The 25,707-nt window shown below is 44.8% G+C and overlaps 1 protein-coding gene across 4 annotated transcripts in view; it reads right to left on the bottom strand.

The window, feature by feature from the left end:
- Window positions 1-15,820: 15,820 nt before the first annotated feature.
- LOC139370729 (SNF related kinase b) overlaps window positions 15,821-25,707 on the bottom strand; it is a 44,915-nt gene continuing 35,028 nt past the window's right edge. For all 4 annotated transcript variants that reach the window (XM_071110391.1, XM_071110399.1, XM_071110408.1 and 1 more), the window contains 4 exons: window positions 23,443-23,584; window positions 19,720-19,932; window positions 19,387-19,524; window positions 15,821-19,296 (listed from right to left, as the gene is read on the bottom strand). In XM_071110391.1, coding sequence (XP_070966492.1) covers window positions 18,039-19,296; window positions 19,387-19,524; window positions 19,720-19,932; window positions 23,443-23,584 — 1,751 coding nt within the window. In that variant the 3' untranslated portion in view covers window positions 15,821-18,038. The remainder of the gene's footprint in view (window positions 19,297-19,386; window positions 19,525-19,719; window positions 19,933-23,442; window positions 23,585-25,707) is intronic.

A 25,707-nucleotide genomic window follows, 5' to 3' on the forward strand; every position in this document is an offset into this window, starting at 1 on the left:
GGGTTGATGTCATGGACACGGGCTACTGGGTAACAGAGATCCAGAGATCATAGGCAGGCCAAAATCTGTCATCATCGAGCTGCGCACAATGATGGTGTTCGTGATGGAATTTGGTAGGGGTGGTATACAGAAGATAGCCCTATTTGATAAAAGACCAAGTTCCTATTAGGGCAAGAACAGCGTAAACAAGCAAAGAGAAACAGTCCGTCATTACTTTAAGACTTGAAGTTTAGTCAATCTGGAAAATTTCAAGAACTTTTAAAGTTTCTCAAGTGCAGTCGCAAAAACCATCAAGCACTATGATGAAACTGGCTCTCATGTGGACCGCCACAGGAAAGGAAGACCCAGAGTTACCTCTGCTGCAGAGGATAAGTTCATTAGAGTTACCAGCCTCCATTCCATCCCAAATGAATGCTTCACAGAGTTCAAGTAACAGACACATCTCAACATCAACTGTTCAGAGGAGACTGCGTGAATCAGGCCTTCATGGTCGAAATGCTGCAAAGAAACCACTACTAAAGTACACCAATAAGAAGAAGAGACTTGTTTGGGCCAAGAAACACTAGCAATGCACATTAGACCAGTGGAAATCTGTCCTGGTGACACTGTCTGTGATTTATTTAGAATTCAAGGCATACTTAACCAGCATGGCTACCACAGCATTCTGCAGCGATACTCCATCCCATCAGATTTGCGCTTAGTGGGACTATAATTTGTTTTTCAACAGGACAATGACCCAAGACACCTCCAGGCTGTGTACAGTAAGGACTATTATACCCAGGAGAGTGATGGAGTGCTGTATCAGATGACCTGGCCTCCACAATCACCCAACGTCTACCCAATTGAGATGGTTTGGGATGAGTTGGACCGCAGAGTGAAGGAAAAGCAGCCAACAAGTGCTCAGCATATGTGTGAACTCCTTCAAAACTGTTGGAAAATCATTCCAGGTGAAGTTGGTTGAGAGAATGCCAAGAGTGTGAAAAGCTGTCATCAAGGCAAAGGATGGGAACATTGAAGAATCTCAAATATAAAATATATTTTGATTTGTTTAACACTTTTTTTGGTTACTACATGATTCCATATGTGTTATTTCATAGTTTGTCTTTACTATTATTCTACAATGTAGAAAATAGTAAAAATAAAGAAAAACCCTTGAATGAATAAGTGTGTCCAAACTTTTGACTGGTACTCTATGTATCTGAAAATGAATGCCTGTATATTTCTGATCACTTGTCATGTTTTTGAGCCAGCCCATTTTTGTCTTCCAAACCTACTATAATTTTTTATAGTCATGTTGATGTACTGTACTGAACTGTAGATCATTCTGTTATTCTTTGCCTTAGTAATTGCGCTAATCAAGGATTGATGTCAAACAGCATACATATGCTCTAGGATCTGCCGAACAGAGGACCTTCCAGCTGTCATAAACAACAGAGCGCTATGGCATGCCATCGTCTGGCATATTGCCCCATCATAAGCAAGTTAGCAAGCTAGTAGTGGAAATAATTTAAGATAATCCATCATGAGACCACGTACAGATGGTGCTTGTCACTATCACTAACTAAATTGTTGCATCTATTTTTTTTATCATTTTCACAAACCTAGTTGAGAACTATTCTTTTAATAGCTTAACTTACAACCAATGTAATATAAAATTATCTTCAGTCATTAAATATGTATAACTGTGTGCTGTATGTATTCAGTAGAGTGGCGGTTGTGGTTTGTGAGTCAGAGCTCTGTGAGACAGTGAACAGAGCTCCACACCCTAAAGGTAGGGAGAAGTTTCACTGCATTGCTGTCCTGCAACTCCGACTCAACCATCTGCAAGGACAGCTCCGTAGTGGGTAAAGGCATCCGCATGCTTCCAAGCCAAAACAGTTTGGTAGAGTTCGTGCATATATATTGTTATGAAAACATTGTGACGTTTCTGTTCGTTTTGGACTTCCGCAAGGGTTTTTCGGCTGTTCGGGCACACAACAGTTTTTCTGGAGGTATCCCGAAGTTCGGAACCGAAGTCTACGCCCCTTCATAGGTGATTGGTCAACAGTAGGGATTCTTCAATAAAGTCTTTGTTGTCATTCAACGAGAGACGTCTCGTTTTCATGCACATTTATTTATTTTTTAAACACTGCACCAAACATCTTAGTTAGATACAAAACTGCGTAACTAAAATATCTATGGCAAAACATTAAAATTAATTATAGATTTCTTGAGTTGTCTTAGATAAATGTAGAATATTTTGAGGAAGTGTATACTGACTACGGCGTCTCAAAATGGACAACCAGTACTATTGCCGCTTTTTCTCATTTTTCAAGCAACGGTCTTTTAAAGGAGTATGCGAGAACACTCGTTCAATTCAGCTAGCCGAGTTCAACTAAGTGCCAGCCAAACTGAAACATGCTGACACATGAAGTGCTTGTGTGTTTAGGTCTGTGTTCAGAAATATTTAACTTTCATACATTCACAAGTGCAATACACCAAATTAAAGCTTAACTTCTTGTTAATCTACCCATCGTGTCTGATTTCAAAAAGGCTTTACAGCAAAAGCACACTGTATGATTATGTTAGGTCAGAGCCTAGTCACAAAAACACATACAGCCATTTTCCAGCCAAAGAGAGGAGTCACAAAAAGCAGAAATAGAGAAAATGAATTACTAACCTTTGATCTTCATCAGATGGCACTCATAGGACTTCATGTTACACAATACATGTATGTTTTGTTCGATAAAGTTCATATTTATATCCAAAAATCTCAGTTGTTTTCATTGGCGCGCTATGTTCAGTAATGTTGTGCCTCGAAAACATACGGCGAATTTGCAGAGAGCCACATCAATTTACAGAAATACTCATCATGAACTTTGATAAAAGATACAAGTATTATGCACAGAATTATATGTATACTTCTCCTTAATGCAACAGCTGTGTCAGATTTCAAAAGAGTTTACGGAAAAAGCAAAACATACAATAATCTGAGTACGGCGCTCAGACACAAAAACAAGCCATACAGATACCTGCCATGTTGTGGAGTCAGTAAAAGTCAGAAATAGCGTTATAAATATTCACTTACCTTTGATGATCTTTATCAGAATGCACTCCCAGGAATCCCAGTTCCACAATAAATGTTTGTTTTAATTTATGTCCAAATACCTCCTTTTGTTAGCGCGTTTAGTTCACAAATCCAAACTCACGAGGCGCAGGCAAGTCCAGGCGAAAGTTCAGACAAAGTTCAAAAAGTTATATTACAGTTCGTAGAAACATGTCAAACGATGTATAGAATCAAGAATTAGGATGTTTTTAACATCTTCAATAATGTTCCAACCGGAGAATTCCTTTGTCTTTAGAAATGCAATGGAAAGCAGGTCGCTCTCACGGGTGCGAGCGTGATCAGCTCATGGCCTTCTGCCAGACCTCTGGTTGAAACAGCTCTCATTCTCTCCCCCTTCATAGTAGAAGCCTGAAACAACATTCTAAAGACTGTTGACATCTAGTGGAAGCCTTAGGAAGTGCAATATGACCACATATTCGATAGGTAATGAGTTGAAAAACTACAAACCTCAGATTTCCCACTTCCTAATTGGATTTTTCTCAGGTATTCGCCTGCTATATGAGTTTTGTTATACTCACAGACATCATTCAAAAAGTTTTAGAATCTTCAGAGTGTTTTCTATCCAAATCTACTAATAATATGCATATATTAGCTTCTCAAATCAAATCAAATTTTATTTGTCACATACACATGGTTAGCAGATGTTAATGCGAGTGTAGAGAAATGCTTGTGCTTCTAGTTCCGACAATGCAGTAATAACAAGTAATCTAACTAACAATTCCAAAACTACTGTCTTGTACACAGTGTAAGGGGATAAAGAATATGTACATACGGATATATGAATGAGTGATGGTACAGAGCAGCATAGGCAAGATACAGTAGATGGTATCGAGTACAGTATATACATATGAGATGAGTATGTAAACAAAGTGGCATAGTTAAAGTGGCTAGTGATACATGTATTACATAAGGATACAGTCGATGATATAGAGTACAGTATATACGTATGCATATGAGATGAATAATGTAGGGTAAGTAACATTATATAAGGTAGCATTGTTTAAAGTGGCTAGTGATATATTTACATCATTTCCCATGAATTCCCATTATTAAAGTGGCTGGAGTTGAGTCAGTGTCAGTGTGTTGGCAGCAGCCACTCAATGTTAGTGGTGGCTGTTTAACAGTCTGATGGCCTTGAGATAGAAGCTGTTTTTCAGTCTCTCGGTCCCAGCTTTGATGCACCTGTACTGACCTCGCCTTCTGGATGATAGCGGGGTGAACAGGCAGTGGCTCGGGTGGTCGATGTCCTTGATGATCTTTATGGCCTTCCTGTGACATCGGGTGGTGTAGGTGTCCTGGAGGGCAGGTAGTTTGCCCCCGGTGATGCGTTGTGCAGACCTCACTACCCTCTGGAGAGCCTTACGGTTGAGGGCGGAGCAGTTGCCGTACCAGGCGGTGATACTCTCGATTGTGAGAGTGCCAGGATGCTCTCGATTGTGCATCTGTAGAAGTTTGTGAGTGCTTTTGGTGACAAGCCGAATTTCTTCAGCCTCCTGAGGTTGAAGAGGCGCTGCTGCGCCTTCTTCACAATGCTGTCTGTGTGAGTGGACCAATTCAGTTTGTCTGTGATGTGTATGCAGAGGAACTTAAAACCTGCTACCCTCTCCACTACTGTTCCATCGATGTGGATAGGGGGGTGTTCCCTCTGCTGTTTCCTGAAGTCCACAATTATCTCCTTAGTTTTGTTGATGTTGAGTGTGAGGTTATTTTCCTGACACCACACTCCGAGGGCCCTCACCTCCTCCCTGTAGGCCGTCTCGTCGTTGTTGGTAATCAAGCCTACCACTGTTGTGTCGTCCGCAAACTTGATGATTGAGTTGGAGGCGTGCGTGGCCACGCAGTCGTGGGTGATCAGGGAGTACAGGAGAGGGCTCAGAACGCACCCTTGTGGGGCCCCAGTGTTGAGGATCAGCGGGGAGGAGATGTTGTTGCCTACCCTCACCACCTGGGGGCTGCCCGTCAGGAAGTCCAGTACCCAGTTGCACAGGGCGGGGTCGAGACCCAGGGTCTCGAGCTTGATGACGAGCTTGGAGGGTACTATGGTGTTGAATGCCGAGCTGTAGTTGATGAACAGCATTCTCACATAGGTATTCCTCTTGTCCAGATGGGTTAGGGCAGTGTGCAGTGTGGTTGAGATTGCATCGTCTGTGGACCTATTTGGGCGGTAAGCAAATTGGAGTGGGTCTAGGGTGTCAGGTAGGTTGGAGGTGATATGGTCCTTGACTAGTCTCTCAAAGCACTTCATGATGACGGAAGTGAGTGCTACGGGGCGGTAGTCGTTTAGCTCAGTTACCTTAGCTTTCTTGGGAACAGGAACAATGGTGGCCCTCTTGAAGCATGTGGGAACAGCAGACTGGTATAGGGATTGATTGAATATGTCCGTAAACACACTGGCCAGCTGGTCTGCGCATGCTCTGAGGGCGCGGCTGGGGATGCCGTCTGGGCCTGCAGCCTTGCGAGGGTTAACACGTTTAAATGTCTTACTCACCTCGGCTGCAGTGAAGGAGAGACCACATGTTTTCGTTGCAGGCCGTGTCAGTGGCACTGTATTGTCCTCAAAGCGGGCAAAAAAGTTATTTAGTCTGCCTGGGAGCAGGACATCCTGGTCCGTGACTGGGCTGGATTTCTTCCTGTAGTCCGTGATTGACTGTAGACCCTGTCACATGCCTCTTGTGTCTGAGCCGTTGAATTGAGATTCTACTTTGTCTCTGTACTGACGCTTAGCTTGTTTGATAGCCTTGCGGAGGGAATAGCTGCACTGTTTGTATTCGGTCATGTTACCAGACACCTTGCCCTGATTAAAAGCAGTGGTTCGCGCTTTCAGTTTCACGCGAATGCTGCCATCAATCCACGGTTTCTGGTTAGGGAATGTTTTAATCGTTGCTATGGGAACGACATCTTCAACGCACGTTCTAATGAACTCGCACACCGAATCAGCGTATTCGTCAATGTTGTTGTCTGACGCAATACGAAACATGTCCCAGTCCACGTGATGGAAGCAGTCTTGGAGTGTGGAGTCAGCTGGGTCGGACCAGCGTTGGACAGACCTCAGCGTGGGAGCCTCTTGTTTTAGTTTCTGTCTGTAGGCAGGGATCAACAAAATGGAGTCGTGGTCAGCTTTTCCGAAAGGGGGGCGGGGCAGGGCCTTATATGCGTCGCGGAAGTTAGAGTAACAATGATCCAAGGTCTTTCCAACCCTGGTTGCCTAAACCTAGTACCGTAGTCCTTATTCTGTCCCTGACTTCCTCCATCCTGCTCTGTGTATGACATGGTGACGTTGGACCCAGGTGCAGAGAAGAGACCAGACAAGGAATCTAAAGATAAACATAATACTGTACTGAGAAATGGTAGGCGCAGGATCACAGTACACTTGAAAAACAACAAACACTAAGTCAAAAACTCACACAGGAAACGAATGCACACGGTCAACAATTCAAGCTTCTACAAAGGACAACAGAAAACACACCTCTAACTTCTTAGGGTTAGGCCCCTTTTTTCTCAATTTCCGCCTGAATAACGTGCCCAAAGTAAGCTGCCTGTTGCTCAGGCCCTGAAGCCAGGATATGCATATAATTGTGTAGAAATACATATAAATGTGTAGAAATGTTAAAATAATGTGAAAATCCAAATAATAACACCCCAAAAAAATTAGAAAGACCCTGCTCTTACAATAGAAAGTGTAAGGGCACACTGGAAATTATTCCTACGGCTTCCAGAGGGTGTCAGCAGTTTATGTTCAAGGTTTCAGGTTTGTAACTTCAAAAACGAGGAAGAAATATCAGTTTTAGTACAGGGAGACCGTCTTGGAAATTTGTGTTTGCGTTCACCATGAAGAAAGGACGCACCTGCTAAAATAGGTTTCCTATTGAACATACTTCTTTCCGTAAGAAATATTATTGTTTGATTACATTTTAGGGTATCTAAGGAGTGAATAGAAACTTATTTTGACTTGTTGAAACAAAGTTTAGGGGTAGATTTTTGGATTCCTTTCTCTGCATGTTAAAAGATTTGATTACCCAAATCAATGTCGCCAACTAAACTGACTTTTTGGGATATAAAGAAGGATTTTATCTAACAAAACGACACTATATGTTATGGCTGGGACCCTTTGGAAGACAAGCCAGAGGAAGATTTTCAAAAAGTAAGTGAATATTTAATCGCTTTTTGTGAATTTATGAAACCTGTGCAGGTGGAAAAATATTTGTGGGGCGCCATCCTCAAACAATCACATGGCATGCTTTCGTTGTAATCACTACTGTAAATCGGACAGTGAGAGGTGCTGTGAGAGGTGCTGCCACAGCACCAAAGTTGCATGTAAAACGCCTGTAAAAATTGCCAGACGGCTGCGACGGGGAAACTCATGGGGTGGCGCACAATTGGTCCAGTGTCGTCCTGTTTAGGGGGAAGGTTTGGCAGGCAGGGATGTCCTTGTCCCATCGCACTCTAGCGATTCCTTTGGCGGGCCGGGCGCATGCACGCTGACATGGTCACCAGGTGTACGGTGTTTCCTCCGACACATTGGTGTGGCTGGCTTCCGGGTTAAACGGGCATTGTGTCAAGAAGCAGTGCGGCTTGGTTGGGTCGTGTTTCGGAGGACGCATGGCTCTCAATGTAGTTCTCATCATGTTTGTGCCTCTTCGATGGTCCAACGTCCCTGTCTGTTGTAGGGGGCAGCAGCTCTTTGGCTACATCAGATTCACAACTGTCAGTGTCCATGCTAGCTGGGCTAACAACAAATGTAGAGTTACTGATGCTAGCATTGGATGTGCTCGTGAAAGCAGAACAACTTGTGTCGTTGACAGGTACAGGTATAGTACTGTTGGTAGTAGCAGTACTACAAGTAGAGCTGGTATGTGTCTCTATGGACGCGGGCCTTACTAAAGGACTGTTTGAAAATGTGAATTATTATTTTTGTATTTTTGTAAAACTGTTTTTAAAAATGTGAATCACATTTAACCTAACCCTGGGGGTAAGCGTACCCCAGTTTGGGAATACCTGATGTAGGCGATCATGGCCCGATCGGTGTGGAACGAGGAGGACTGTAGCTCGGACAGAGTAACCCATTGCATCCTCCCGAGTGGCCGTCATACCGCTCGGGGGCTAGGATCTTGGGTTCCTGGTGCAGGTTCCCTGGAGGAACTACGGTAATGCCTGTAGCACTGGGGTGATGAGACTTGGGCATTGGCTCCTCCTGGGTTGGGGTTGGGTCATGGTTGGAGGGAATCGGTAAGTGCCTGGAGAATTGTTCTTGCTGCCGCCCAAGCAGTGCTCCTTGGTGGATTATAGCATTCTGGATCTGGGTGATCTCCGCTGGGTCCATGTTGAGACAGAAGCTTGCTGTGACGTGGTGAGGTTGGACCCAGGTGCAGAGAAGAGATCAGACGAGGAATCAATAGTTAAGGATAAACATAATACTGTACTGAGAAACGGTAGCCGCAGGTTCTCAATACACTTGAAAAACAACAAACAGTAAGTCTCAAAAACTCACACAGGAAACGAACACACACAGTAAACAATTCAAGCTTCTGCAAATTACAACAGAAAACACACCTCTTTTAACAGGGAAATCATAATGAGTAAATAGGACACACCTGAGTGACGTTAATGTCACTAGTACGGTCTCTGCCTCCCTCTGTTGAAAGGTGGAACCATGAACCTATAGCTTTCGCTTTCTTTCTCTCTGCCTTGATGTTACATGTTGTATCTCTGTATTCAGAGGCAGAGCCTAGAGGAAGTTGCTTGTCTGCTCAGACACTGCAACCACACAGCCGTTGCTCTCTGCGGTTAGTTATCGATACTGAGGTGAAGCACTTGGAGCCAAGCACAAACAAGTCTGTATTGCAGACGGCCTGGCCCCTGGTTTCTGTTGATGCTATATCTATATGCTGCTGCCCTCCTAGGTTGGCCTCCTGGACACAAGTCAGCTGTCCCTGTTGTGTTTCTGAGTGGGTGGAGTCCCTGGTCCTCATCCAGCTGTCAAACAACGTCCAGCCTGTTACCAAGAGGTGGCTCATCTCCCTGATCGAGGCATCCGAGCGAGACTGAGGTGAGAGGTCAGGTTAGCTAGGATCAGCACCAGGGCAGAGGTCTGACTGTTGTTCAATTGTTGTTCAATTGTTTGTTTCGTTCCAACTCAGTACTATTAAGTATTAACCAAATCTGATTTAGCTGATTCACCTGGGCTTGATGTCTCTAGTTTCAAAGTAGTTAACACACATCTAGTGACTGCTTTATTCACATGAGCTACGCCTGTTGAAATGTTGCACAGATCCCACTCTGAACTCTCACTCTGTTGCACAGATCCCACTCTGAACTCTCACTCTGTTGCACAGATCCCACTCTGAACTCTCACTCTGTTGCACAGATCCCACTCTGAACTCTCACTCTGTTGCACAGATCCCACTCTGAACTCTCACTCTGTTGCACAGATCCCACTCTGAACTCTCACTCTGTTGCACAGATCCCACTCTGAACTCTCACTCTGTTGCACAGATCCCACTCTGGATCTTTGATTTGCCCTGTAGAGTTATTTTCAACAATGTATAGAAATATTTTATATGTTCAATATTCATGTTTATATTTTTCAATATTCATAAATGTATGTAAGAAATGTGTTGTTAAAATCAAAATACTACTCATATTACAGAGCAAGTGGTAAAGCTTCATATGACACCGACGTACTGTTTGTTTGTGTTGTACTGTATTCTGTTTACCTCAGCATTTTCTGTCCTCTCTGTCATGATCTTGCTTAGCTAATCTGTTCTGCAGCATAGCAGAGCACCACCTCTGGCTGATCATTTCAGTGTTCTCTCTTGTCTTCTCTCACTCTCTGTGATCTGCATTTGTGAGTGATAAAGTACACCTTCCCTCTGCATGACCAGCAGAGACTGAATGACATCGGATGGTACTCTAGGAAGCCGATATGGAGACAGCCTGTCGCTAAACAACAACAACAACAGGCAGTAAACACAAACACACACACACAAACATTTACTCCTTTGCCCTACTAAGGATCTCTCTCTTCATGTGAAGACGCAATCCAGTCTTATTTTGCAGGCACCTTACCGTTTTACTTCAGTTTTTGAGACTTCTACACCTGAGTCCTGGCTTCCTAGGCCTGGTCCTGACCTTTCTTCTGCTGGAGGTGGTTCAGGTTGTGGAGTGGTGACGGAGCAGGCGGGGAGGGGTGATGGAGGCGGAGGAAGATGACGGACCCTGTCAGCGGTCACATGTTACAGGCTGTGTTCAGCATCCTAGAATTAGGAATTAGAATACTAGAATGGACATGAACCTTCACTTTGACGGGACAAAGGTCCGACATTTTGTTCAGAGAGTTGGTTAAACATGATTTGCCAGTTCTGTGATAAAATATGTAAGTGATAATGCCAGAGAAGCACGTGTTTGGAGGATATATTGGCACGGGTGTTGTTAGGCCCGAGATAAAGTCGAAGGCCGGCTTATCAACATATTAAAATAATAACTGAAATTAAAAACATTATTTTGATGAATTTATTCATCCTATTCCATCCTTCTGCAAGATATAGTACCAGCACAAATCTAGGGTTGCTACCCAAGCCAGCTGGTCGGTCGTTCTGTCAGTTTGTTTGCCAGAGACACGACCCAGTCCTTCAGTCTATTTGATCTGTATCTATGGACATTTGTTCTAAATGTCCTATTGCCATTATGGTTGGCAACGTTCTCATCCCTTGCTTGCTAGCTAGCCAACTACTGTACGGCTAACTTACAGTAATGTCAAAAGGTGCAGAATAACAGCAAAGTAGCTGCATTTGCGTTTGTTTAAGCTGTTTTCTAGTGACATTTATTTGGATACACGCGCCTCGATGGCATAGAAAATGTGCTCACTCGTCAGGACACTGTTTGTTCAGAGGATCTAACCAACAACACAGTCACTACAACACAATCACTTCAAAATTAAGCTGTACAGATTGTAAACTAGCTGCACTTTGTTTTTCGTTTGACTTTTTTTCAATTCACCTTTCTTTGTATATATCCATAAAAATGATACCAGCTGATTCATGATTACAACTGGCTGAGAAAAGCTGCCTGCCTGTCTGTCTCGTCCCGACAGCTGGAGATCGAATTTGAATATTGAAACAATGTTGCAAATGTCGGATAGCCAGACATTACGGTTTATACAGATCTCCGCTGTTGAAAACTAAATGTTAGTCTAAAAGAAATGTGAGATAATGTCTATATGCTTTTTATAGTGGATATCAAGTTTATAAATTGCCTGGCTGGGCTGATGAGACAGTGGATTACACAGTCAAATGGGACCGAGTAAATAGGCATTTTAACATCATAGATTTAGCTGGTGGGACACGATCAATGAGGGCACTATCGAAAGTACGTATGCATAAATCATCAGATATATTTTTACGTGATTTGGAAAATAACATACAGTATACTTGGTTTTACTTGCATTAAGTACCTACAGTGGCAAGAAAAAGTATGTGACCCTTTGGCATATACCTGGATTTCTGCATAAATTGATCATAAAATTTGATCGGATCTTCATCTAGTTCACAACAATAGACAAACACAGTCTGCTTAAACTAATAACACACAAACAATTACACATTTTCATGTCTTTATTGAACACACCGTGTAAACATTCACAGTGCAGGGTAGGGAAAGTGTGTGAACCCTTGGATTTAATAAATGGTTGACCCTCCTTTGGCAGCAGTAACCTCAACCAAGCGTTTTCTGTATTTACGGATCAGACATGCACAACGGTCAGGAGGATTTTTGGACTATTCCTCTTTACAAAACTGTTTCAGTTCAGCAATATTCTTGGGATGTCTGGTGTGAACTGGTGTCTTGAGGTCATGCCACAGCATCTCAATTGGGTTGAGGTCAGGACTCTGACTGGGCCACTCCAGAAGGTGTATTATCTTCTGTTGAAGCCATTCTGTTGTTGATTTAGTTCTGTGTTTTGGGTGGTAGTCCTGTTGCATCACCCAACTTCTGTTGCGCTTCAATTGGTGGACAGATAGCCTCCTGCAAATTGTCTTGATAAACTTGGTAATTCATTTTTCTGTCGATGATAGCAAGCTGTCCAGGCCCTGAGGCAGCCAAGCAGCCCCAAACCATGATGCTCCCTCCACTATACTTTACAGTTGGATGAGGTTTTGATGTTGGTGTGATGTGCCTTTTTTTCTCCACACATAGTGTTGTGTGTTTCTACCAAACAACTCAACTGTAGTTTCATCTGTCTACAGAATATTTTGCCAGTAGCACTGTGGAACAATCAAGGTGCACTATTGCGAATTTCAGACGTGCAGCATAGTTTTATTTGGACAGCAGTGGCATTGTCTGTGGTGTCCTCCCATGAACACCATTCTTGTTTAGTGTTTTACGTATCGTAGATTCTTCAACAGAGATGTTAGCATGTTCCAGAGATTTCTGTAAGTCTTTAGCTGACACTCTAGGATTCTTCTTAACCTCATTGAGCATTCTGCTCTGTGCTCTTGCACTGTGGACTGATGAACATCAAGGTTTTAAGAGATACTTCTGTAACCCTTTCCAGCTTCATGCAAGTCAACAATTCTTAATCTTAGGTCTTCTGACATCTCTTTTGTTTGAGGCAGGGTGCACATCAGGCAATGCTTCTTGTGAATAGCAAACTCAAATTTTGTGAGTGTTTTTATAGGGAAGGGCAGCTCTAACCAACATCTCCAATCTTTTCTCATTGATTGGACTCCAGGTTAGCTGACTCCTGACTCCAATTAGCTTTAAGAGAAGTCATTAGCCTAGGGGTTCACATACTTTTCCAACCTGCACTGTGAATGTTTAAATTATGTATTCAAAATAGACAACAAAAACACAATAATTTATGTGTTATTAGTTTAAGTACACTATGTTTGTCTATTGTTGTGACTGATAAAAATCAGATCAAATTTGATGACCAATTCATGCAGAAATCCAGGTAATTCCAAAGGGTTCACATGCTTTTAGTTACCACCTTATTTCAGTTCAACAAAGGCTTTCTGCAGGGCAATAAAGGCAGATTGGAGCTCTGACAGAGGCTGGTCAGCTGTGGGGGCAATAGCAAACACAACAGTGTGATCTCCATACAGGTGAAAGTTTTTTTTTTACAGATAAACCAATATTGTTAATGTAAACAGTGTAAAGAACCAGACCAGACCTTTGTTATGTCCAGAAAACCTGATTTAACACCATCATTAAATACACACTGTTGTCACGACTGTCCTTGTGTGATCCAAATGGGCAGATCAGGTTTGTAATTAATACACTTCCACCAGACCCCCTCTCACCCGCAGAGTGGAGGGAACTGGTGTGGGTGGGTTTTGACACCTCACGCCTTGTCGTAAATTAAGGTAGAAGAAGACTCACTCCCTCCCTCTTTAAATGTGCATAGGAATGTACCTTTGTTTCACAGACAGTTTTCCCGCCGAAACTCTAACGCGTTCAAAAGCGAATACTGGAACCATATTTCTAACATAAGAATGTGGGGAATGGTCAGAGATGATCTACATAAAACTAATGTCATTTTGGTTTTTATTTTGTGATGTCATTTTGTGATGTCCTTAACAACATCACAGAGATCAGAGCAGATGCGTACAACATTTGTAAACTCTTCCAGAAAAACTTCTTAGCCCGTGTACAACATGAGAGTGTGGCAAGCCAGGTGGTATTAAGCGAAGATGTGAACAGAGAGGGAATTCTACTGCAAATGATCTATGTAGATAAATCTGGTAAATAAATAGATGTGAGCAACGTGTAGTGGTCAATGTTATTTTCTAATCAGTCTAGTCTATGTCCCTGTGCCCATCTATGTCACTATGCACATGTCTGTATTTGCTCCTGTCCTTGTATGTACCTGTAACCATATTACTGTATGCCTGTGTGTATGTTTCAGACAGCGTTTGAGGTTCTGGGCTTTGTCTCAGTCATGTCTAACTGCTGGCTGCTGCCTCCTCGGGTTAGGCAGTTCTGTCTGGAGGGAGGGATCAGCTGCAAGAACATCATACTCTTCACCTTCCTGGTGGAGGTACAGTATGAGGGAGGGGAGTTAGGTTTGGGGAGCCTTCCTGGTGGAGGTACAGTATGAGGGAGAGGAGTTAGGTTTGGGGAGCCTTCCTGGTCGAGGTACAGTATGAGGGAGGGAAGTTGGGTTTGGGGAGCCATCCTGGTGGAGGTACAGTATGAGGGAGGGGAGTTGGGTTTGGGGAGCCTTCCTGGTGGAGGTACAGTATGAGGGAGGGAAGTTGGGTTTGGGGAAATTGTTCAGTTTGGTATAGAAGAGGGAAATTTGGAACGCATGTACATCAGGACAATGCCATATTGATCGATTTGGGACAAAAGCGTGAAAATTGACACACTTGTATAATTTTTCACGCTGTACAAAACCTGATATAGTGCCATTTCAGCAAAGCCCCGTGTAAGCATGTAGTGCCCCCTGGGACTATATAGACCCAACACAGTGGAAGCCATGACCCAAAACATCAATACAGGTAAATGCATTTTCACCATTGACCTATAGGAGGCGCTACAGGTCGAACCGGGACTTTGATTAAATTACAATTCATCAGGTTTTCTTCAGCGTGAAAAATTATACAAGTGTGCCAATTTTCATGCTTTTGTCCCAAATTGATCAATATGATATTGTCCAGATCCTGGTCAAGATGATTCTAGCCTTTATGATCCAAGACAAGCAAGACTGTGTGAGAATAAAGAGGGAACAGATTGAGATCCACTCTCTGCAAGGTCTTGAGCAGCAGCTGAGAGTGATCAGATTTAGTTTAATCGTTAATGATATAGAAAAGCCCTGAATCTTATGGAACAATCAGCTCAATGACAAACATCTCCCTTTGACTCCTGCAGAAACTTTGAAGGCTGTGGAACCCCTGAGGGTGTTCGTGTTTCCCATCCAGTGCTGGTCTGGAGACTCTGGACCTGGGTGCTCATTAGAACCAGCTGTAACGACGAAGATGGTGATGATCCACAGACAAGTCTGGGAGATGAGCCATGAGAGCCTGCTCTCCGCCCCAAGAAACTCTGTCAGTATCTCCCTCTGGAGGACTGCTTCAGTCATAACTAGAATGGTCTCTCATGTCATGGGAGATACTAGAGAGAAGGCCAGGGACTAAAGGGAAACGCAAAGAAGAAGAGCTAAGTTCATTGTGTTAATATAGCATTAGCATACTTTTTTTTTCATGTTGCATATCATTTTGTAAAATGTTCCCACAGTGTGCTCCATGTAATTCCCCATTATCGGTGTTACATTGTACGCTTAACTTCTAATAGGCACATCACAAACACAACGAGAGTACTTGATATCACATAATACAGTATATCTGTGCACTTCTACTTGAAGTTGACTATATTTTAAACATTTGGATTGATGAGCTTGTTGTTGGAATATTTGTAGGCCTATCTATTACATATGTATTATCAGTATCTTTTAAAAATGAAGATTTCAGAACTGATGCAGTGTTGGATGAATGTAGATAGCAAGGCTGATGGTTGTACTTGATTTAGTATAGTTTACTTTGCCATCAAAATGATTTGTACAGTATGCTCTTGTCAAAATGTACTGAAATCCACTTGGACTTTTATCTGACCTGCTAAAAAAAAGACAATGTTCCATGGCCGTTTCAGAGGAGTAATTATACATTGGTTTATCCTTACTATAGTACATATACCCCATTAAATCACATCACACACCATATCTCTGGTTTAATCCATTTTAATAAATAAATACAAAAATAAAGAAATCTCATTGAGACCTAGAATTGGATTCAATACGTAGTGCCTAAAATCAGCGTTGTAGCGTGATTGAAATTTAAAGGTGAAATCTGCCATTCAAACAACAAAGGCCACCCCACCACTAATTTGGTAAACAGAGGAGCGATGGGGCTGGAGAAATGTAAGCGCTCTCAAATTCATAGACTGAACTATGGGTGCAAGGACTGACCAGCTCTGAGATTAAAATGATAGTTTTAACCATGTTTGGAGGCTATACAATGTTTGTTTACAAACAAAGAGGTGTAAAAGGTTCAAATATGTATTGTGATGGGGTACAACAGTTGAACTAAGCATTTATAAGTTATATTCTTCAAGAATGAGTGGGTATACCACCAATTTAAAAGTCCAAAAATGGACCTAGCAATCACAAATTGCCGTTTTAAATGCAATGCTTCCGCGGTAAACACTTCATATGTCGGCTCAATCGAAAATTACTTACAAATTTAAACCGTGCTACAACACTGATCTTCTGCGCTACAAATTGAATCCAGCACTATAGTCATAGTTTAAATCAGGTTCAATGGGCCGACAGACAGACAGACAGTTCCCAAGTAAGGTGACTCCAGGCTAGGTGTGGAGGAGACAGCTGGTTGGCAGAGTGGAATGGAGACCCCCCCCCCCCCCCCCCCATCCAATGACAGAAGAGGAAAGGAGACAGGGGAGGTTGAAGTGTCCATATCATATGAATGTGTGACAGCTGAAGTTAGTGCTCTGTGTCCATCACTACACTCTTCTCTTCCACAACGAGGGGGATAAAAGTATGCCATTAATTCTGCTCTCATACAGTCCTCTGGGGATTCCACTGATGAGAAAGAACACAGCTTTCTGAGGACTCTCGTTCTATAACATTTCTTCTTTGCATAATAGCTAGTTCGCATCTAGATTAGGATTTCTGATTTGATCAAGTGGTATCTCTTAATAGTATGTATAGATGTACTCTCAGAACCATAGACAGACAGAATACATATATACACAAATCCCCAGGCAAGTCCAACAACAATATGCAGGGCCACGGTTTGTTTGTTTAACGGCCCAGAGTACACTGAGGCATATGTGGTAAATAATACAGATTTAAATACAGGGATTTAATGTACAGTATCTGTTATCACTCTCGAGACTGATTCATTCTGTCACACTTAGATACCACAAAAGAATAGTTATTATCACGCACCTGTGGATATGTCCTACGACAAAGAAACTGTTGTCCGACAAAATAAAAGGGTTCAATAGCATTTGTAAGAATAACGATGAAAGATTTTTAAATAAAGTACATATACACACAAACAATCTGGAAGACCTGCATTTCCGTAGTTGATATCGTATCCATTTTCAAAAGTCCAACAATTGTTCACAGATTTTACTCTCCCTGCATTAGTCAGTTTAGGTCCCAAACCTTACACCTCTCAGATTGCCACTGACGTATCCAACCCCCAGCATTAAATGATACCATGCTTCCAGCTACATTGTCAATAGCATCAACCCTTTCATCATTCCGCTAGCTGAGCTAATGTAGACGGGCGGCTGAGGCAGGGAGTATAGCTGTCCCCTCTACAGCATGCATCATCTTCATGCTAGACATTACAATTATAGCACTGTACTAGCAGGCCTCAGAGTGACAACATACCATACGCTGAAATGGGCTCAGTTCGAGATAAGCTAGTGCAAAATGAAGAGCTACGATATAAGGGATTTTATAATAGCAATCAATGCAAAGCTATATACTATATAGTGATAGTCTAAGAAGACTACACAAAAAGCAGTTAATAAACTTCAGTACATGGCAGCACAAGAAGTTGAGTTATTTTCTCACAAAGGAAGCAGCAGTAGATGCTAAGTATAACGAGGTAAGGGCTACACAGATCTAACAAGAATTGTCTACAAAATGTCTGAGGTCACAGTAAGATAGTTCAGTTCAGGTCGGCTGCAGACTTCTAGTTCAGGTAGGATGCAGACTTCTAGTTCAGGCAGGACCCAGACTGCTCTGGTGTTTTGTGTTGAACTAGATGGATCGGTGACAGGCTCTGGCCTGGTGTGAGGCTGTCTTGAGGGGCCTGAGGACCCCTAGTTTGTGCCCCGTGGCCAGGCTATAAAGTGAGTGAGTGATGTGGGAGGTATAGGGAGGTAAAGCTACAGGTGGCCCCGCCTACAACACGTGGCAGCAGTTGTACTGGGCGAAGGGCAGGAGTTTCTCCTTGGAGGTGGGCTGGATGTTGAAGGACAAGGCCTTCTCACAGAGGGGGAACTGCAGTAGGCGGTCTCGCAAGTTCACGTTCTTCCCCTTCCCAGGATCCAGTCTGACTGCAGGGTCGGTCCCCGCCTCTCTGAGCCCAAGAGGGCCCTGTGGTGCAATATGGGATCTCTCCAACTGGAGCTCCTCCGGCATTTCTCCCTCAGACTCTCCTCCAGGCCCACCCACCTTGCGTGTCGTCTCCACTCCGTCAGGACCCAGGTCCACACAGTGGTTACGTGGCAGAGAGCGGGGTGAAGCGCTTGGAGTGGAACCCCCACCCTGCACCAGGAGCTTAGACTTGGACTCTGTGGTGTTGTTGTTGTTTTCAAGCATAGTGTCTTCCTCCCCTTCCATGATGTATGGGGTAGGAGGCTCTCGTTGCCCCCGACAACACTGCACCCGCCCTAGGCGAGACAGGCATGGAGGATGAGCTTTCGGAGTGAGTTGACTATCTACCACTGTCTGAATCAGGTTTTCTAAACCATTGATTGGCTGGTCTGCAGTCGCATGACTACCTAGCCTCAGTGGGTCACATGACATATCCTCTTCCTCCATGGGCTTCTCCTCTGACTCCACTGTACCCTGTTCCTGTCTGGCTGCCACCTCGTCAGACTCCATATCTTTGTTGTGGCTGGAAACCTTGTCCTGCTGTTCCCTGTCCCCCTCCCTCCTCTTTGTGTCCAGTGCTTCCTTCACTGAGGTGCCCAACAGGCCTGTTTCCTCTCCCTGACCTGGCACTACTCTGACTGGGTGCCTCTGTGGAGCCTCTGGAGCTGAGAGCATGGGACTTGACTGTTCTGTAGACCCAGTGGTTGATACCAAGCCTACTATGTGAGGCAGTGCTTGAATATTATGAAGTCCAACATGTGGTTTGCTTGCCTCTTCCTCCTCCTCTTCTTCTTCCTCATCCTCTTCACAGATCAGCTGCAGGGCTCCCAGGCTTTTGACCTGCAGGGGTTCATCAGGGGGTGGGGGGTGCAGGGTGAGCCCCGGGCAGGGCCCTGTGCTGTACTCAGGGAAGGGGCTCTCTGTGCGACTTGGCTGTGGCTGGAGCAAAAGGGGCCTGTGGGCCAGGAAGTCCCCAGACTCTGACACCCCTCGGCGGGGACAGCCAGGCAGCAGTCCATGGAGCCCCCTCTGCTCCAGATCCAGAGGCTCAGACAGTGGCCTCCTGTAGAAGAGAGAGGGACATTAGTAGTGTTCATGATCCGTTAGTGGCCTAGTATGTAATGTGACTGTCAGGGACGTGAATAGGTCTTACTGGAGTTGTGGTGGCTCAGCCCATGCGCTGTCGACTTTGGGCATCTCGCTGGGCTGCTCCTGCTTGTCTCTCAGGATGCGCTCCCCCAGCAGGTAATACGTGGCTGTGATGTGGTTGTATCGGTCTGCCTCTAGAGCCCTGGGTGCAACACAATGATTGGTATACACTTAAAATAAAATAATTAACTATCAAAATCAACTACATCCATAACACATATCACCAAGCTCCCTTGCTTGAAAAACTTACAGATCTGTGGCAGGGTACAAAGGAAGAGGATAGGGATTGAGAGAGAGAGAATATGGGAAGGAGAGGGAGATGTAGAGATGTCCTCACTCTTGGATGGCGTCGCGGTCTGCAATGTTGCCACTGGTCATGGCCTGGAGGATGACCTCGTGTTCCTCTGGGGACAGGCTACGGTGGGAGGTGAGGGGGGCGGCACTGTGTCCCGCGGGCGAGGGGTCGACCCCTAGCAGCCAGGGGTGGTTCTCGATCTCCTGCAGGGAGGCACGGCTAGATGGATCCCTCTGCAGCATATGGGAGATAAGACTGAGAGAGTGAGAGAGAGAGAATTAATCTTCTATGGACCAGATACTATATATAAATATCTCCTTTTGGAACACCGGTACAAATGAGTGAAGTTCTCATGTACACTGATTCAGTAATTGACAGGCAAAGCACATAACCCCATATATCTATGATAGGAGAGGGAATGAGATCAAACTGTCTATCTCATAGTTAATCAATATTTATGAGTGCCTGCAGACCTCAGACAGTCTTTAGGTGCACCCATGCAGGGCCAGGCAGATAATTTGCTGAGAAGCATGGCATAGTCTGACTCTTGGCATCATCATGCAGGCTCTGAGACAGGATGGGGACTTTGTATTTCTCTCCTATATGTGTGTGCATAGAGGTATGCAAAGTCTGCATCAGACATCTATTTGTTCATGCGACTGTTTTATTGCACTGCAGTGAAAGGCTGAGCGGCCTCTACAAGCTCATTTGCCAGCAGGGGGTGCCACTGCGCCCGCCGTGTCACATGTATTTATTTATTTAATTAGGCAAGTTAAGTTAAAATTCTTATTTACAATGACGGCCTACCCCGGCCAGCCAAAACTTAACGACACTGGGTCAATTGTGCGCCACCCTATGGGACTCCCAATCACGGCCGGTTGTGGTATAGCCTGGAATTGAACCAGGGTCTGTAGTGACGCCTCTAGCACTGAGATGCAATGCCTTAGACCACTGCGCCAACTCGGGAGCCCAAGTCGGGAGCTTAGTGTGTGTGTGTACACTAAGCTCTTTCCATGACATGACTGGCCAGGTGAATCCAGGTGAAAGCTATGATCCCTTATTGATGTCACTTGTTAATTCCACTTCAATCAGTGCAGATGAAGGGGAGGGGACAGGTTAAATAAGGATTTTAAAGCCGCGAGACAAATGGGGCATGGATTGTGTATGAGTGCCATGGTAGTAGGTGCCAGGCACACCGGTTTGAGTGTGTAAAGAACTGCAACTCTGCTGGGTTTTTCACACTCAACAGTTTCCTGTCTGTATCAAGAATAGTCCACCACCCAAAGGACATCCAGCCAACTTGACATAACTGTGGGAAGCATTGGAGTCAACATGGGCCAGCATCCCTGTGAAACGCTTTCGACACCTTGTAGTCCATGCCCTGACGATATTTAGGCTGTTCTGAAGGCAAAGGGGGTGCAACTCAATATTAAATCAAATCAAATCAATTTATATAGCCCTTCGTACATCAGCTGATATCTCAAAGTGCTGTACAGAAACCCAGCCTAAAACCCCAAACAGCAATCATTGCAGGTGTAGAAGCACGGTGTTCCGTGCTTCTATTATATTAGGTGTTCCTAATGTTTTGTCTGTCTGTGTGCGTGTGTGTCTTTACGTGGTTTAACCATGCAAGACCAGGATCACCAAATCAGCCTATGCACTTATCAGAAATGTTCTATTTGCCCTTAAATCCATCTATACTGTTCAAGTACCCATGCTTCTCTGAACCTCCAATAATGCTGTTGGTGTTTGGTATATCCTATTCATACAACTACTTAAATATTTATAGAAATTAATTATTTACATACCATCCTAACTGACCCATGCATATCTCACAACACTACTGTAGAGTAAAGCACTAAATACAAATTAAGAGTTGCTTTAGAGAGAGAGAGAGAGAGAGAGAGAGAGAGAGAGAGAGAGAGAGAGAGAGAGAGAGAGAGAGAGAGAGAGAGAGAGAGAGAGAGAGAGAGAGAGAGAGAGAGAGAGAGAGAAAGAGAGAGAGAGAGAGAGAGAGAGAGAGAGAGAGAGAGAGAGAGAGAGCAACAGAGGAGAGAGAAATAAATAGCTGGGCAACGAGAGAGAGAAAATGAAAGAGATGAAGGGTGGGGAGAGGAGGTCTCTGCTTTCATTCAGTTGATTGTTGCCCGCAGGACTAAACTGTTTAGCAAGAAATCATCTTCCCATTAAAGGAGCTTTCATCAGGGCCCTGGTCATGTGGCCCATGTTCTATGTTTGGAACTGTTCTTGAGCCAGTCATCCAGATGTCTGAGGCAGAGTCATCTGCTTCGGAACCACAACATCTGCCAGATCTCTGGTCTGAGGTTCATGGGCTGCAGGGGTGTTCTTCAGTCTCAACCACAAATAGCACTGGTACCAAGGGGCTCAGCTAACACAACTTTTAAAACAAATACAGCTTTGTCAAGATTGATCTTTAATATATACCAGAGCTGGGGTGAGATCTGGGGTCCGATATGGAATGGACTAGGTATGCAGGGATTGATCGCACCCATGCCAATCCAATACAGCATGGGTTGTAGCCAATTCACTCAATTTCCTATAACGCCTGACATGAACTTTCCCTTTAGTCAGCTCTTTATTCTACCCACTGGTTGGCTTGCCCCCTCAAATCAACACTCAGTATTGTATTCCCTATTCAATGATTGGCTTGCCCCCATTGACAAAAACAGCCAATGATCACAGGGTACACTGTGTCTAGAAGTCTGTTTGTACAAGGTTGTCAGATAGGTGTGAGGTTTAGAGTTTGGTCGATAGGAGACACTGGTTTATCATTCTGGGCATGATCTAGGGCAGTGTAGGCTGGGGCAGTGTAGGCTGGGGCGGGGTAGGCTAAGGCAGTGTAGGCTGGGGCAGTGTAGACTGGGGCCGGGCAGGCTAGGGCAGTGTGGGCTGGGGCAGTGTAGGCTGGGGCAGTGTAGACTGGGGCCGGGCAGGCTAAGGCAGTGTAGGCTGGGGCAGTGTAGGCTGGGGCAGTGTAGGCTGGGGCCGGGCAGGCTAAGGCAGTGTAGGCTGGGGCCGGGCAGGCTAAGGCAGTGTAGGCTGGGGCAGTGTAGGCTGGGGCAGTGTAGACTGGAGCAGTGTAGGCTGGGGCAGTGTAGGCTGGGGCCGGGCAGGCTGGGGCAGTGTAGGCTGGGGCAGTGTAGGCTAGGGCAGTGTAGGCTGGGACAGTGTAGGCTAGGGCAGTGTAGGCTGGGGCAGTGTAGGCTAGGGCAGTGTAGGCTGGGACAGTGTAGGCTGGGGCCGGGCAGGCTAGGGCAGTGTAGGCTGGGGCAGTGTAGGCTGGGGCAGTGTAGGCTGGGGCCAGGCAGGCTAGGCTGGGGCAGTGTAGGCTGGGACAGTGTAGGCTGGGGCCGGGCAGGCTAGGGCAGTGTAGGCTGGGGCAGTGTAGGCTGGGGCAGTGTAGGCTGGGACAGTGTAGGCTGGGGCCGGGCAGGCTAGGGCAGTGTAGGCTGGGGCAGTGTAGGCTGGGGCAGTGTAGGCTGGGGCCAGGCAGGCTAGGCTGGGGCAGTGTAGGCTGGGGTAGGACAGGTTGTGGTAGGACAATTTGGCGCATTATATTCATAAACACGGAGAGCTGACAACTGACTGGCATCATGATTATTGTGTGTATTTTTGTCATATAACCACAGTATCTGACCGAATAATAAAACCATATGACATATTCTTACTGTGTTAAGGTCAATGCGTGGATGTGTGAGAGAGAGAGCTGGGGGCCTATCTCTGTAGGTGATGGGTGGTACTCACTCTTTGCAGTCTGAGGAGACGTGGGCTGGGACGGTGTAGTGACAGTCCATGATCATGGTGAGCGTCTCACTGTCATTGGTCTCCTGGAAAGGGGGCTGTCCACACACCAGCATGTACAGGATCACCCCCAACGACCAGATATCTGTAACACAAACACCATGCATACAGTCATCATATGATACAATACAGAAACACCCTGTCACACTTGAGTAAAGTGAGTACGCACACACATACTATATGATCACTAAGGGCCAAGAGATTTGTATGGTCAGGTCACAAGATCATGAAAACATAATTTTCCTAACAGAAAACAAGCACTCAAACAAACCAACAAACAACCATCTACAGTATAACTTGTTCCTCAATAGGCTGGTTTCAGTAGCTGAAGTATATGATGTTGTTTACAGAGCCAGGCATTTGTCCCAGACAGCTGTGTGAGTACATAACTCTCCCTCCTCCAGGCAGACTGGGTCTGGAGTCTGAAACCTGGAGTGAGCAGACAGGCCTTGAGACACTCATTGTCAACCTCTCACCCACACTGTAAGTTGCCCTATGATTGCTTGCCCTAAAAGACAGAGAGGCAACCTCTCACCCACACTGACACAGGCCCTGCTCAGAGCCTTCTATTTGTCTCTGCTCTTATTGAGTGACATTCTTCAGCGTGCACGGTGCACGCCCTTCCTGTCTCCTCCCCTCTCCCCTTCCTCAGGGCCGGAGTAACGCAAGGTCTCTGGAAGCGCTTTCAGAACATCCTGCACCCAGAACAACTCAGAACACTGTGTGACCTGTCACAAGTAGAGAGCAGCTGTGGAACATGGGGGCTGGCCACAGAGAACTAATCTTTTTCGGGATGGTTCCATTCCAAGATATCTCTCCAGGAAAATAAACCTCCCTCCTTCTCAGTCATGTGCATAGAGAAAGGAGCACTGGAGAGAGTACGTGAGAGAGATGGCGAATCGAATATGTAACCCAATTCCCTGAAAAGGGGCTGATTCAAATACCATACATACAAGACAATCTTTATTTGCATGTTGTTTATTAACCTTTATTTAACTGGGCAAATCAGGGGCCTCCCGGGTGGCGCAGTGGTTAAGGGCGCTATACTGCAGCGCCAGCTGTGCCACCAGAGACTCAGGCTCTGTCGTAACTGGCCGCGACCGGGAGGTCTGTGGGTCGACGCACAATTGGCCTAGCGTCGTCCGGGTTAGGGAGGGTTTGGCCGGTAAGGAAATCCTTGTCTCATCGCGCACCAGCGACTCCTGTGGCGGGCCGGGCGCAGTGCGCGCTAACCAAGGTTGCCAGGTGCACGGTGTTTCCTCCGACACATTGGTGCGGATGGCTTCCGGGTTGAATGGCGCTGTGTTAAGAAGCAGTGCGGCTTGGTTGGTTGTGTATCGGAGGACGCATGACTTTCAACCTTCGTCTCTCCCGAGCCCGTACGGGAGTTGTAGCGATGAGACAAGATAGTAGCTACTAAAACAATTGGATCCCACGAAATTGGGGAGAAAAAAGGGGTAAAATTTAAATTAAAAAAACAACAACAACAACAAAAAAAACTGGGCAAGTCAGGTAAGAAAAAATCTTATTTAAAATGACGGCATCTTACCCAGAGTGAGTTACAATTAGAGTATCCATCTCTCTGGGATAGGCGGGACGCTTGCGTCCCACTTGGCCAATAGCCAGGGAAAATATAGAGCGCCAAATTCAAATAAAATACTATAAAAATTTAACTTTCTTTAAATCACACATGTAAGATACCAAATTAAAGTTACACTCGTTGTGAATCCAGCCAACATGTCAGATTTCAAAAAGGCTTTTTGGCGAAAGCATAAGAAGCTATTATCTGATGATAGCACAACAGTAAACAGAGAGAGTAGCATATTTCAACCCTACAGGCATCACACAAAACACAGAAATAAAATATAAATCATGCCTTACCTTTGACGAGCTTCTTTTGTTTGCTCTCCAATATGTCCCATAAATATCAAAATTGGTCCTTTTGTTCGATTAATTCCGTCGATATATATCCAAAATGTCCATTTATTTGGCGCGTTTAATCCAGAAAAACACAGCTTCCAACTTGCGCAACGTCACTACAAAATATCTAAAAAGTTACCTGTAAACTTTGCCAAAACATTTCAAACTACTTTTGTAATACAACTTTAGGTATTTTTAAACGTTAATAATCGATCAATTTGAATACGGGACAATCTGTGTTCAATACAGGAAGACAACAAACTCACGCTTCTTTTCAAGTCATGCTCC

The sequence above is a fragment of the Oncorhynchus clarkii genome, chromosome 2 (genome assembly GCF_045791955.1).
Source record: "Oncorhynchus clarkii lewisi isolate Uvic-CL-2024 chromosome 2, UVic_Ocla_1.0, whole genome shotgun sequence".
Taxonomy (NCBI): Eukaryota; Metazoa; Chordata; class Actinopteri; order Salmoniformes; family Salmonidae; genus Oncorhynchus; species Oncorhynchus clarkii.